Raw genomic sequence first — 15428 nt, 5'->3', positions numbered from 1 at the left:
GTGATACAGATACAAAGGTATACAGGCGGTACACGGCTGGTCGCGCGGCGTAATTTATACGCCACGTGTGACGGGTGACATTGTAGGAATACACGAGACCATTCTAGCCCAGAATGTACGTACGATGTTGAAATCCTTGGTTTTCGAAGATTGACGTATTTTATACACCAGCACGCCCAGTCCAGGGTCATCAACTTTTGTTTAATCATATTTATAGAGATCTGTGAATTTCGCGAGATGCGAAATCGCGAAATAACATGTAATAACGCGAAATCGGTAAATGAAAACGAAATTTCGCGTTTTTTGCAATTTTAGGTGGATTAGCGAAAAAAATCACATCTAATGAGTCATAATCTATTAAAGCCTAAGCCTTCATTGTTTAACGCTGCTGACGTTCATTTGCTCTATCTCATTATGACTCCAAGGTCAATTGGCTCGTTTAGTCTCACACACAACGCATCCGCGTAATATCGCGCACTGTAGTGATTTCTCCGCCAGAATTTGCCGTTAAATTTTTCGCAGCCTCTCTCTTCGATTCCCATGTATCAATCTTGAAATATTTAGAATGAGGCATTTTCTCACCTGAAGAATTAGATATTATGAATTAAAAATGTGCGCAAAGAAATTTAACACGGCTGCGGAAGAGTGGATATACAAGCTCACGTGCACTGTACGCTAGGGCGGATCGGAAAAATCGATTTTTTTCAAATCCATCTGGCCCAATGAAAAAAAGTTGTGGGACCGATCAAAAATAAGGCCTGAAAAATTTGAGACCTCTAGGTGAACCCCTGACCCTCGCTCAAATGCAATTTAGGGGGGGAAAGTCGAAATTCGAAAAATATAGTATTTTATGGTCATTTCCTATAGATTTTGCCGAGTTACTGCCCTTTTCGGGCAAAAATTTCGTGCATTTTGACGTATCTGCCACCGTTTAGCCACAAAATGCCTAATTTGAGTCCGCGCCCGCGAAGAAAATATTCCAACGCCCACGCAGCGTCGCGGATACAAGAGCCGCAGGCCGATCCCCTCCCCTCCCCGCTCGCTTCTACCCCTCCCACGCCTCCAATACAGTAAAATTCATCCCGCGTATGCTGCTAGGAGGTCATTTATCTTTGATAATATAAATCGGAAGATGGTAGAAGGCAATAAAGGAAGCTTAATGAGACGACTTGTCCCTTATTAGGCGCCTCGTCGGGGTTAAACAAATCGATGTTACCAACTTTTAGAGAAGTGATGAAATATTTTTAGATCCGAGAACGCAGGAAAGGAGCCTACGGTCCATGAAAAGGCCTCTCGAGTGGCTATAAAGATGTGCTAACTTCGGATATGCGCTCCAATTTCGGCTTTGTCCGACAGATGTGATTAAATGGATTTTGGGCGAAAGCCGCTCGCGTCCCCTCCCCGCAAGCTTCTCCCACGCGCCAAATGCACCAAAATTCACACCAAGTGCGTCTTACTTCGTTAGTCTAAATATTTAATGTTCAGTATCGTCTGTGGAGGAACAATCACGAAAGAATTTTTCAAATACCTGCTTTCCAATCTGTATTTCTTATGTAAGTGTCATTCCTAGTCTTTCGCTGTTGTCAACAAAGTTTTGGTGAATTTCTTCACGAATTTCTCGTCCGTATCTATAATAAAAAGAAATATTTAACTTCAAATTTGAAAGTTCATCAATAGATTTTTGAAAATCCACAGCACTAAGGTCAGAAGTAGCCGGAGGTACTGTGGTCTCTCTCCAATATGTCATCAGCGAGTAGTCCTTAAAGTTGATATTAAAATCCAGCACTTAAAAAATATCGGATCGGCCGCCAAACGCATACTTGCAACAACGCAAATTCGGTCCTTAGATTTCCCTCCCAATGTTTATGCCGCAAATCTAAGTCAACTTAGTGCAATTAGCAAATAGACCTCTGTAAGGGATGAAATATGATTTGATGCTGTCCCGGCGAATGATGTTGGTAAACTCTTCTCGGGATTCAACGAAATTTATCCCTGATGATGAGCCCCGAGTCGGAGCTTGAAACGTTTGCCATTTTGGAAAAATTAACCCGTTGGGAATCCCGAGAAGAGTTTACTCACATAGCAAGGGATGTTGGAATTATGCTTGTAGCATAGGGATGATGCCTCCTTTTTGGGCGGTAATCACCATCGCATTCAAATCCTTTTTATTTTTGGGTATCTAATTTTCACTCGGAAAGGAATCAAGAATCGCAGATTTTATAACTTTTGCTAATCCTCCGACGGGGGAGGCAAACCCAAAAGTGGGACCCTGTTTCTTCAACTAACATCACACATTCCCCTCTAAACTTGGATTGATAAGTGCTCATGCCTTTTTTCATCAGACAAAAGTATAGTCTTTCACTCCATAAAAATGTAACCCTTTGTTGACACCCTTTGATACCTCTCTTTTCGTATTCACAATAATTAGCATCTTTTTCTGTCTACGTAAGTAATTCTGGTACACTACCTAGGCTGTTTCTTACGAAGTTATGATTTTTGCGTCAGCTAAAGTTGCGGGGACGATTATTGCTGTTTCTTGGTTCTTGCATATACCTCTATCACATTTAGCAGACGCATTTTCCCCGCAGAAGTTCCAGTTTGAGTTTAGTCCTGAATGTTTATTTCATGAGGAACGTAGAGATAAAAATCGGATGATTTCTCTTCAGTTTAATTTTCTTCGGATGAATTGATGAAGATAATTTTTGATACTATTTTCCCGTACAAGAATTGACGATGTCGACTCAACGCTTACCGACGGTTCCCTTTTTTCCCTCATTTGTGAGTTTCTTTAGGACTCAATCCAGCAGCCATCATCTTTAGTTTCGTCCGCTGGTCTCTCAACATACTTCTTCATTGGGGGGAACATTATGCTCCTTCTTGCACTTACACGCAAAAATATCGCATAATTTGAAATGTTCTTTCAAAAGTGCTTCAGGTTTGTACTTAAGCAAAAACCCTACTTTTGCCCTATTCGCATTTTCCGTAAGTTTTAGTACTTCCTGTTGTACCGCTAAATCCATTTAATCACACACATAATAGAAGGGAAGCGTCACCATAGTTCGCACACCTTTATAGCCACTCGAGAGGCCTTTTCATGGACCGTAGGCTCCTTTCCTGCGTTCTCGGATCTAAAAATATTTCATCACTTCTCTAAAAGTTGGTAACATCGATTTGTTTAACCCCGACGAGGCGCCTAATAAGGGACAAGTCGTCTCATTAAGCTTCCTTTATTGCCTTCTACCATCTTCCGATTTATATTATCAAAGATAAATGACCTCCTAGCAGCATACGCGGGATGAATTTTGCTGTATTGGAGGCGTGGGAGGGGTAGAAGTGAGCGGGGAGGGGAGGGGATCGGCCTGCGGCTCTTGTATCCGCGACGCTGCGTGGGCGTTGGAATATTTTCTTCGCGGGCGCGGACTCAAATTAGGCATTTTGTGGCTAAACGGTGGCAGATACGTCAAAATGCACGAAATTTTTGCCCGAAAAGGGCAGTAACTCGGCAAAATCTATAGGAAATGACCATAAAATACTATATTTTTCGAATTTCGACTTTCCCCCCCTAAATTGCATTTGAGCGAGGGTCAGGGGTTCACCTAGAGGTCTCAAATTTTTCAGGCCTTACTTTTGATCGGTCCCACAACTTTTTTTCATTGGGCCAGATGGATTTGAAAAAAATCGATTTTTCCGATCCGCCCTACTGTACGCGTCAATACCGAGCAGTAATTCCGGTGACTCACCGCGACGCATTAGACAGCGTTATTGGATAACTTGTTGCAGGAAAACCTTGAGTGTGGGTCTAATGTAACAATTTCGTTGACTTAAACACGGCCGCTGGCTGGGACTGGGCCGCCGTTCACGGCACGGCCCACAGCGTGGCAGAGTGGTCTCGTCTGAAAGCGGCCTGAATTTCACGGCGTCGTAACGTGAATGGCGGCCGGCAAAAGGTCGTTTCGTCAGAAAGCGGCCTCAATGTAGCACTGCCTGTATTTCACGCCGTAGACAGCGCACCACCGGGCCAGATTGAAATGGGTGCCGTGATGACCACGGCACCCATGACCACGGTGGCTGCGCGATTCGATTCGTTCGATTCGATAAAGACATCCATAGACACGTATGGTTATTTGAAAGCACGAAGCGCTAGCAGTTGGGGAAGGGAAGGAAGGAACAGAAAGGATAGGAGGAGAGGGGGTTCTCCTTATTAGTGGACAGATCATCAGATATTCGGCTCTCCACTGAGCTACAATGCAAAAATAAATCATTTTGACAATGGCCAAATCTAATATCTAATTAATCGGGTGAGAAAGTGTGTCATTCTAGATGTTTCAGGATCGAGAAATGGGAAATAATTTTTCAAGTTTCTTTGAATCCTATCATGTTTTGTGAAGTGTGCTTCTTTCACTGCCTTCCCTAACGTGACACTACATACTTGAACCATTCATATATCTTGAACAAATGTAAGTTGAACCATTTCTTTCATTTAGTTTTATCAGAAATTTTGCACAGTCGAAATTGTGTTAAATGTTATGTACATAATATGCTTAATAAAAGTATAAGTATTCATGAAATGTGTACCGTAAAATAATAAAACGCCTATAAACGTGGGAAAATTGTAGCATTATAACAACACCGCCAAGATTTTCTATAACACTGAAATCACATGGTTTTGAAATGAATTTTAGCAAAAAATAAAACCACTTTCACAGACCTCTACCTATTTATTAATGGAAATTATATTTCGGAATGGTTCTTTTAACACATAGGCACTGTGTAAGTAAACGCCCTTTGGAGTAAGGTGAATTACAAGTGTTCGAGAAATATGGCATTTTATAATCCTTTCGTGTTCTTATTAATTTTGTCTGTACGCATTTTGTTGATTGCCACAAGCCTTTAATGACATGTGCTCTCGCAAGAGTGGTTTTCATTTTTAATGTGGAAGTTGATCAGTATAAGCAATGAAAAAATTAACATTTTTGCGCACACCAACCCTTGCTAGTGTAGTCGTCGTATCTCCGTGTTTGAAATGACACTGCTTAAATTCCTAAACGCCATTATGATGATAAAAAAATAGTCTCATCTCTATGCTTGTCGCAATTAAAATTAGTGAAAAAGTTGACACCGTATGATCACAATGAAGACAAAAAAATATACAGCCATCACGAAGCCCCGAACCCTGGTCCCCTGGGTGGTAGCCTTGAACGCTACCACTACCCCACCTGACCCGTCTGCGGAATGGTGTGATACCATGGATCTATACGTGGCTTGTGAAAATTAATTAATTACAGACAAACTAAGGCCCATTCAACGGTACCCCCACTAGTTCAGGGATATGTTCACCATTCCGAAGGCCATAAAAAATACGGCATTGAAAAAGGCGGAGCAAGTTTCATGGTCTCCCCTTGTTAGCTATGTCTTCATTGAATTATGTGCACTAATTTTGTGTATTGCCTCTTTAGTTTTTAATTCTGATTATCATGTTGTGCAAACATTCCACGGAGGAAAAAAAATCATTCACCTTGACCAGTCAAGGAGAATGATTTTTTTCTCTCATCTGTGGAATATTTGCACTATTAGTGCATCGCGGGTGACTCGTTTTCATTGTGGCTAGTCCAAGTATAATTAAAACCTGCTTATAATTTTTTCATTGTGTAATCAATGGAGATTTCAAGTCATTTAATAGGGTGGTTTCCTATTATTTTTTTGCCTAAATCGAAAGATTATTACTCCTGGAGTACGTATTTCACGCTTTTAGATTTTTAAATGACGATATCTATTTTTCGCGATTAAATGAAAAGTGAAAATTTTCAAGCGTGCGAAAACGCGACGCTTAAGTATGAATGTCGGGAAGTCTCTCCGCGTGATGTATTTCTGGTTCCCCCTCCCGCCCTGCAAGGTGACCTTGAGGCGAGGCTTAGCGGTGATACGACGCAGGCTGCTAGCGGCTAGCCTAGTACCCTGCTGGCTGGTAGCTCTTGGCTTAAATAAGAATTATTAATAACTTATCAAACGAGGAAAACTTTCCGACCTTAGCCAGTTTTAATAAGTGATTGTTAAGACATGTTTCCCTGAGCTCTGCGCCTCATGCATGCAATGGTAACCTCAGACGACGAATAACTCCTATCTTCTCGTATAGAAACTAGGTCCCTGTGACGTCACGTGGAGTGGCATCGCATGGGCGCCAATCTGGCCCTTTTCAAATGAGGATAAAAATGGACCATTGCCATTCGTCTAACCCGGTATTTCTAAAACAAAATAATTTATATATTATGAATACACTATTGGTGGGTAACGAATCGCAATCAATGCCTTTCGTTTTCTTTGATGAAGGAAACCACCCTATTCCTAATATGTATATCATTTACTACATTCTCCATTAATTCCTCTGTATTCATGAATTTCGATAATATGGCTTGTCCTGTAGCATTCTGATTCACTTTATGATGGAAGTAAATGTCCCCCTTGGCTTCATTAAGAGTCTTATATTGAGGCTGAATTCAGTACTCCAAAGCTAAATTGCTTCTGTTTGAATCTGAATAAGATTGTAGTATATTTGAAAAAGCCAAGGAAAATTAAATACATATACATATAGCATAATCAGGACCTGATATAAGTTCAAATTCTGAATGGGAAATTTTTTGCCTCCCAAGAAAATGGATGTATGTTCTTTTATGTTACCTAAACAGTCTGTGAAAGAAATATAATAATTCCCAATTCCCCTTTTAGATGTACACACATTATATAAATGGATCATAACTTTACAGGTGGAATACCCTTAAACAACAAGCCAATTCCTGTGTATCCTGGAAGATCACTGTCATTTGAGTTCAAGTGCCACCCAAAATTCCTCGGTAGTTCATCAGAATTATTCATCTTCACATTTAGAGGCTTTCGAATTGGTCGTCGCCTGCAAGTACGGGTATCAAATTCCAATTTACGTGATGGTTGGGGTGAAGAAACCTACGGAATGGATTTGTATAAGGTAATCATACGTTATTTTTGTTTTTCCTCCATCAAAGTGGCATGCAAAATTGCAGTCTGTGAGTGTTTACCAAAGGAAGTTGATACTATGAATCTTGCTTGAGAGCATGGGAGGGGGTTTTGGGTAATGAAGGTTGGAGGACCTATCTACTGACCACGACTGTAGCCCCATGAGCTCCTTCCCCAGTGTTGTCGCTGTTCGCCCACGGTATTTTAGTCTTTGAAGAGGACAACAATGCACTGGGTGCATGTAATGAAATTCTGAAAAATAATAACTCCCGGTAACACAGCTATTTCCATCAGTGTACCCAATTAGAGATTAGAATAGATGAAGAATCCGTAAAATGTCTTAGAGTAAGATTCACTAATGATCTATCATGAAATAACAGGTCAAATGAATCATAAATAGGGATTTTTTAAAAGAATACTAGAAAAGTGTGATGAAAAAGTGGGAGAAATTAGCAGCAGTGGAAGCTCAGTTTAATGAGTGTTCAAAATCCCCTGAAAATCGCTGGCTATGTTGAGCACTCATTCTATCCAAAGGTGAAGGTTTTCAATTTCCATATGCACCTTTACTTACGCATTGTCTTTTGTATCACTGTTATTTCACAAAGGAATAAGTTCTGCCTTGCCTTAATATGCATATTTGTATGTAATTTTGCTTGTGAAATATTGCAAAACTATTATTGACCTTGTTTCCGCAAAACCCTGGCTGCGAGCTGTTCGATGTGTAGCAAGGTAATCACGGATCTGGGATTATCCAGGATTTGTGTGAGCATCAAATTGCTGTGTGATGGCACAGCATACTGAGGTGGTTCAGATCAAAAAAATAAAAGAAGAGAGATAGATTGTAGGACAGATAGATTTTGAATGTCGTTTTTTCTACGCTCAATAAGAGACCATAATCGCAATATAAAGGGCTTAAAAATAGGTTAGTTGACTGGTAGTGTAGCTTACTAACTTATGCATTCCTCACCTTATGTATTTCTTATGCATATATATACCTTCATGTAGTAAGGCTTTAAGTAATATGTATATGTTGACATCAGGCATATTTAAAATCCATTTTATTTTTATTTGCATGACTTAAAAGGCATAAAATTGGGTCAAGAAATTCTGTATACTTTCAGGGAGGTGGTAAAAATTCCAGGTGGAATAGGTCACGAAGGCCAAATGATAGAGAAGCTGTCATAGTTCCAGGTGTCAGACCTCATAAAGCTCCAGCTTTTGTGTCCATGAAATTACCTATCTACAATGTGCCTGATCAGTTATGGGATGCAGTTGTAGGCCCTGATGGTACTAGTCAATTGAACAAAAGATCCTTTCTGTCGGTTATCAAAGACGTGACTGATGTTGCACCAGCCTTGGATCCTTTGGATACAAATGGAATTAGCCTGTGTCCAAAAAACTACAAGTGAGTATTTATTGTCTTCCTTCTAATACCACCTCAATCAGTGGTGGGTACAGAAAAAACTCAAGGGGGGGCGCAAAAGATATCTTGAGCTACCTTTACTTTTGTCGTAATGACAAATAATCAAGTCACATTCAAATTTTAAGAAAGTTTTATTTGAACTGATAATACTCAGAAGACCGTGGTTTCTTATGAAATAAAAAGTTACAATTGGGGTTTTTGCAATGTTAGATAATGCGGGCGGCTCCACAAGGGGGGCGCGTGCCCCCTGCACCCCCCATATATATCCGCCACTGACCTCAATGACTTTAACACTTTAAGGACGGCAGGGGTCATTTGACCCATTTTCAGAATTAAAATTTATTTTTCTTTTATTAAAATATTTTTTTTAATTTTGAAACTTTTTCACTTTATTCATTTTGGTCTATGTTTTGATAAATTAGTGAAAATTCAACTATAATGTTTTGTTTTAAATTTTTATCACATGTTATACCTAGAAGGACGGCTGGGGGTCATTTGACCCAAAACTTGTTTTCGTGCTATTTTCTGCTTTTTTTCTGAATTGCCCCAATTTCCTTTCCATTTTCCAAATTCCTTTTCATGTGCAAATGGCTTGTGTGCTAACACCCACTGCCACACGCGGCTTGTAGTTTAGTATGTAGATTTGGATGCAGATGAATAAATCGTTCAATGGACGCATTCAGCGCTAAAAAATATTTTGTGGAAACAGCGCTGAAAAACTACTGTCTGTCTGAGATTTACAATAAAGTAATAATTTTTAAAAATTTTAATGCAAATTTGGTAAACTCAGTATGCCTATTGTTTATGCATGTAACACAAGTTTTGTTTTGAGTGTATGTATTTTCATTATCAGATTTGCATATAGACTACTAAATATGGTTCAATTCATGATTCTTTAAAATAATTGTTATTAACTTTTGACAGTGGAAATAATACATATAATGCTAAATAGTGTTTTTAATGAAATAATTCAACAATTAATACGATTAACCTGAATATTGGGTGAGAATGAGGCATTTTATTCCAAAATACATTTTAGGGGTCAAATGACCCTTAGCCGTCCTTCTTGGTAGCGCGGAACTCCCGTCCTCCTAGTGTTAAAGTAAATTCACGAATCGAAACAAAGTGTATGACAATATTTTGGAAGAATTAAATTGCATGAATCCCCTACAATGCATTAATCTTTACATTTCAGGGCTCGGTTTCATGCACTCTTGCATCTTGAAGAAATAGAAATGAGCATTAGAATGATGGAAAGGGATATGATTGGGATCACATTACAAGAAGCTGGGCCCGGAGGCCAATTTTTATCTCTGGAAGTCCCTGGGCTAGCTGAGAAGAGGCCCTCTATCATTGTTGGTGACAGAGTTCTCCTTTCATCATCCACCACTGTGCATAGCAATGATTTGTATCAACAAGGTAATTTATTGAAAATTAATAATTAATATTAAATTTTAGTTAAAATTTTTCGTGCTTATTTTTTAAAGCTATGGATGACCAGTGATATTACTTCATGTATTTCTCCAAGCATAGTCTTCCCGCACAGGCTTACATATATATATTCTGCATTCAAATGTACATAATTACTAATGTGCTATATTTTTATTCTTATTTTTGAGCAAAAGTTAATTACATGCAAAAATTGGAGTGAATCAATTCTTTTCATTTCATTATTTTTTAGGTTGAGAACCAAGTGAAATTTTAGTGAATAAATCTGATACAAAATATTCCTAAAGACCGCTTTACATGGCGAATGATTTCATTCGCATGATCATTCAGCATGATCATTCACCGTGTATGACGGAACAATTCGCAAATGAACCTTCATGTGCATGATCATTCAGTGAAAATTAGAACATGCTCTATTTTGCTCGCGTGATCATTCAACATGACGCATGATCATTCACCATGTATAGCGGCCGTTAGTCTATGTAAAGAAAGCAAATTACCTATGTTATCCATTTTTCTTTTAAATAATGGTGAAAGATAAAAATGTGCTTTTGTTTTTCACATGGATGGGTCGATTGCACTGTTTTTATGCCTCATCTCTCGGTTCTGGTTCCCCTTTACCATTCTTAACATTAAAAGTACGGGATGAAATCTATCATTAGCACCTAAGCGCCTCCCTGACTAGAAGAGCACTCGGAAGTCCCCTCCATGTCATTTTCTGAGCAAAACTTGCTCCTGTAATGCACCTGATAACTCCCACCCCCTCTTGTCGGCCACTCTTCCCTAACTCTGCTTAAGAGCCTCCTCAAGTTTCTCAATCTCAGGAATTTTTTCTGCATCTAGTGTTATGTTATATGAGAGCCCTTGGGTATAGACGGTGTTGTGATATTGATCCCTATAGAAGGGGTAAAAGAAGAGATAAAGTTTAATTACATACTCTTTAGAAATTTTGAAGGATTTAAAGGATAAGATAAAAATGACCAATGTATGCCCAATGTAAATATGATCGATTGAAATTATGGGATTTCACTTAGCGCTTTATAAACGACATTTAAAATAATCAGGCAAAATTTGAGAAATATTTTGAGCATGTGACTTTTGGAGCTCACTGAAAAAAATGAACCACTCTTAACATGTATGTGAATATTGATGACGGTCTGTTTAAGAGTTTCAGTGATTCTCATGCCTACAAAGTTCCAGCGAGTGGCTCACTGCTGAAGGCACAAGTTTTTTTATCCTAGGTTGATGGCAGTGAATTATTCTTGAAATTTCATTGGTATTTTGATAGTTTTACTTTTAAAAATGAAATTGATTACTGAAGTGGATACATATCTTTCAAATGCTTTGCCTATCTACTTTATTTTTGCAAAAATTTTGCCTCCATGACATTTGTGAAGCTCGCATGCTTTTCCCTTCCATTTGCTTCTGCTTTACAAATCCCTGACCCTCCGAAATCCCCCTTCCCATTGGCTAACGTCAGCTTCAAGTTGCTTTCCTCAAATTTCAAGGCAGTGTTGCCTTTTCCATTCAGTCCAATTCTCTCCCCTATTTTTGTTCAACAAGCAACAACAACAAGTTCCCCTATTTTTGTTCAGCCAAATTCCTTTTAATTTACAACTCTTCCATTCACTGTTTTAATCCCTTCCTATTCCATGTGTCACTCCCCTCCAGCCTTCTTCCCTCCCTTCACTTCTCTAAACAGCCAAAGATGAGCCTGTCATAGTGCTTATTGGTGGCTAGTTTCAGGAAACTCTCTCCTATGCTAAATGTCATACTATCTACTGGTAAGGTTTCCATGAGTTTTTGATGTGGAGTTTTGCGTGAAATTCTGCACAATACCCATTTTTCCAATGCCCACTGTAAGCCAGCATTTTCTCACCTGGAAGACCCTTGCATCATTGCAAATTTTAGCTGGGACACAAAGCATATGTGTGCATGTAAGGACTGATAAACTGAAGAAGTTGTCAAATTTCACCAATCTCTTTTTTTATTTAGATGAGCTAAATTAGATAAATACTAGCTAAAAAGTAATGCAGTAGAAGATTGTAAATCCAGAATGCTTTAGACCATACGCATTCCAAATTAACGATATTTCCGTTCAGTTACGTGGATGTAGGCAACATCGCAACACAAAAATATTCTTTCTGGAAAGTAGGTTGGCATCTCCAGAAATGATGCTTTGTTTAGTAAAGGGTCAAGTTATGAGAAAAACCCAATCAAGTTAATAAAATTTATGATAAAAGACATGATAAAAAAAGACTGGAAACGTTTGAAAAAGTTCTTAGTCCACAAATCAGGAAAGTATATGAGTATTGAAAGTAATATTGATGAGACCACCTGTAAATCAAAGGAAAATGGCACATTTACTAACCGAGGAGAGGTATGGGCGAAAGAGATGAGCACAAAGCCATAGGTTGATCAACAATATTACACTTTTTTAATCGACTCGGAAGGAATTTTTTGATTTGAGAAAATTTTTTATTTTCAATTGGAAAATTTTGATATGATGCAAATGCATGACCTTGAAGTGCGGCTGTTGGGTATTTTGACCCATTTTACTTTGCCTGCAATGAAGATAAGTTTTCCCTTTGATTTTCTTCTTCTGGATCCCAGATGTTTATTTGAAGAAGGTAAATAAAGTACATTAGTGAATGCTTGGATCTTAATTTTTAGCATATTTATTTCGTTTGAATGTTTTTATTTTTTAGCAGGGGTGATTTTCCCTTGCTGTTGCCTAAGTGAGAAAATATTTTCAAACTTTTCCTCTCAATTTGAAAATTGCATTTAAATAAGATTAAGGAATATTGGCAGGCACTTAAAACCACTCTCAGGGAAAAATCATTGTGGATACAAATTTCAGTCTGATTTAACGTCCATCAGCCTTGATCTGTGCAAATAATCATTTCCTTTTGAATAGATATGTATTCTGTTTGATGTTTATGTTCATTATGTTTTCTTTGTTTCATTTAAGTAGGAATTAAATACATATTTGACAATAATTCAGTTGTTTCTTTTTAGGAACAAAATATGAAGGATTTGTGCACAAAATTCTCAAATCAGATGTTTGGCTTAAATTCAATGGTGGCTTCCACGAAACATACAAGCAGTTATATTATGAATCTATGTTAAATCCTGAAGCACCAAATATGGCATGGGATGTGTCCTTTCACTTCAGTCGGACTCCTTTGCGACGTTGTCATTTGGGTGTGGACCTGGCTCTATCACACTTAGGGGAGCAGTTCCTCTTTCCCATGCAAATAATTAAGAAAAAACCCCAAGTGTTCTTGCTGGAAGAAACTGGTAGTGTTGAAAATCAAAATATGCAATTGGAGGGTGATAAATCAACTCATCTCAAGGCTGATTCTGAAAGTGATAAGTTTGGTAATTTGAATGGGTTGTGCAGTAATAAAATGGTGGATAGGGTGGAAGGAACTGAGAAATCTTCATTAGAACTGAATGTGGGAAGTGGAAGAAATGCTTTTCCCCTTCAAAGGGGAGTGTTAGGCTCTAATATTCCTGCCGATGTCTCTTGTGATGCTGTTCATTCATCGCAGAGCTCAAGGGAAATTCCAGAGACAAGGATCAAGGCTAATGGTATTAGTGATGGAGGGATAACCAATGGGGTTGCAGATGACAATAAGGTTGGTAAGGAATATCCAAAGGGTGCATCTCCTAGGATTCCTGTAGCAGCAAGACTCTTCGGCATAGAATCTCCACCCAAGTCTGTCAAGACTGAGGAGAAAATTTGTGATTCTGCACCTGCTAAAACTGTGATAAGTGATAACCTTGTATTTGAGTCTGGTGGTAAACTTAGTAGTGCTATTGATGATTGTGTTTCAATTCTGAATCATCAGAAGAGGAAGCTCCAGTGGTACAATAAAAAACTGAACTATCAACAGAAGCAAGCTGTGATGAATATTTTAAAGGGGGAGGCTAGGCCACTCCCTTATGTTATATTTGGTCCTCCTGGAACAGGGAAGACAGTGACTCTTGTTGAGGCTATTCTGCAGACATTACACCTGATTCCAGAAAGCAGGTAGGTTCTAATTTCTTTATTAAGGTACCTTTAACATGAATTCTGTTAAATGTATGTATTATGACGGAACACGAAACACCATATATTTTATAGGATGAGGAGGGCATCAATAGACCCGAGTAAGGAATGATCGAGCCATCGTTATTTACTTTTAAGACACCAAAATATATTTTATACTTGCATAACATACATAAAATAATCAAAATTAATTACCCTGATGAAGATGAGGTGAACAAAAATGCAAAGATGCAAAAATGCAATAATATAGGAATGATATGACTCATTTATCCTCCCCTCCAAGAAAAAGAACAATACATACGTTTATATTATAGAGAATATGGTGGGCTAGGTTCAGAATATGCCCAAATCAAGTCTTTATGTTGCTTGCGTTAGCACCCTGAGTAATATTTCTGACACTGAGTCAATAGTTATTGAAGGATACGCCGCACCAGGACAGAGAGAGAGAACCAAAATTCTGGCTCCACAATTTGGGAACTGATTAGGGGTCTTGGCAAACAAGCACAGGGGACAGGTAAACCGCATTGACCAGCATATCGCACAGCAATCATTTATGAATCACAGATTCATAATACCCGAGGCATGACATAATACTCCCCACACACACACATTCATACAGGCACGCAATACTCCCCACACGCACACATTCATACAGGCACGCACACTCACACACGCGATCATCCCCTGCTCGGGTAATCGCACAAAAAAAATACTAGACATATGGTCGGTATGTCACAGTATGTATGTACCTACAGTGTATTAATTAGATAAGTTCGTCAGGATTGGAACACATTTCTCCAATTATGCGACTTCCCCATATATCCATAGCATTCCGTAAATATAAATGCATGGGGGTCATTGCATGCCTCCTCTGGGCTTTAGCTAACCCCTGGTATCTCAGGATTTGATAAAAAATTGTAAACATGTATTCCTCGATAAAAATACTAGTGTAAGAGTTTTACTAAAAAGAAGTTTACTATAAAGTATATTACAAAAGTATACTACTATAAAACTATAGCTACAGAAAGAAATTATGTAAAGTGCATTAAATTTCTATTATGTAAATTGCTTCAGAAAATATTTAGCTTACCAAGTTAAAAATCATGGTTCCGCAACTACTGGGAGTATAGATCATCATCATCTTATGTTCTGCTTGTCGGAAGGTCCCTTGTGCCAATGCTGTCTCCATTCATTCCTGTTTCCGGCCATTTATTTTCATATCTTGAAATTGTCAATTAACTTCAGCCTTCTCCTTCCCCTTCTTCTGATCCCTTCCACCGTTCCCTCCAAGGCTACCTTCAGAGTGCCATTATCTCTCATCACATGTCCCAGCCAGGTACTCTTCCTTTTATTTATTTTAGCCATCAATTTCCTTTCCTCATCTACCTTGTTCAACACTTGCTCATTCCTTACTCGATCCATCCTCCATATTCCCTCCATCTTCCTCCAAACCCACATCTTGAAAATTCCTACTACTTTTGAAGACAAAATGTGTTCATTCCTTGCATTGATTTA

General features: G+C 38.6%; 1 protein-coding gene across 1 annotated transcript in view; it reads left to right on the top strand.

The window, feature by feature from the left end:
* LOC124163457 (probable RNA helicase armi) overlaps nucleotides 1-15428 on the top strand; it is a 38384-nt gene that overhangs the window by 13094 nt on the left and 9862 nt on the right. The window contains exons 6-9 of the mRNA XM_046540378.1: nucleotides 6762-6979; nucleotides 8109-8392; nucleotides 9606-9829; nucleotides 12878-13895. Of these exons, the coding sequence (XP_046396334.1) occupies nucleotides 6762-6979; nucleotides 8109-8392; nucleotides 9606-9829; nucleotides 12878-13895 (1744 nt within the window). The remainder of the gene's footprint in view (nucleotides 1-6761; nucleotides 6980-8108; nucleotides 8393-9605; nucleotides 9830-12877; nucleotides 13896-15428) is intronic.

This window comes from Ischnura elegans, chromosome 8, assembly GCF_921293095.1.
Source record: "Ischnura elegans chromosome 8, ioIscEleg1.1, whole genome shotgun sequence".
NCBI classification, from domain to species: Eukaryota; Metazoa; Arthropoda; class Insecta; order Odonata; family Coenagrionidae; genus Ischnura; species Ischnura elegans.
Note: the sequence above shows the minus strand (reverse complement) of the source record. Positions and strands in the feature narration are given on the sequence as shown.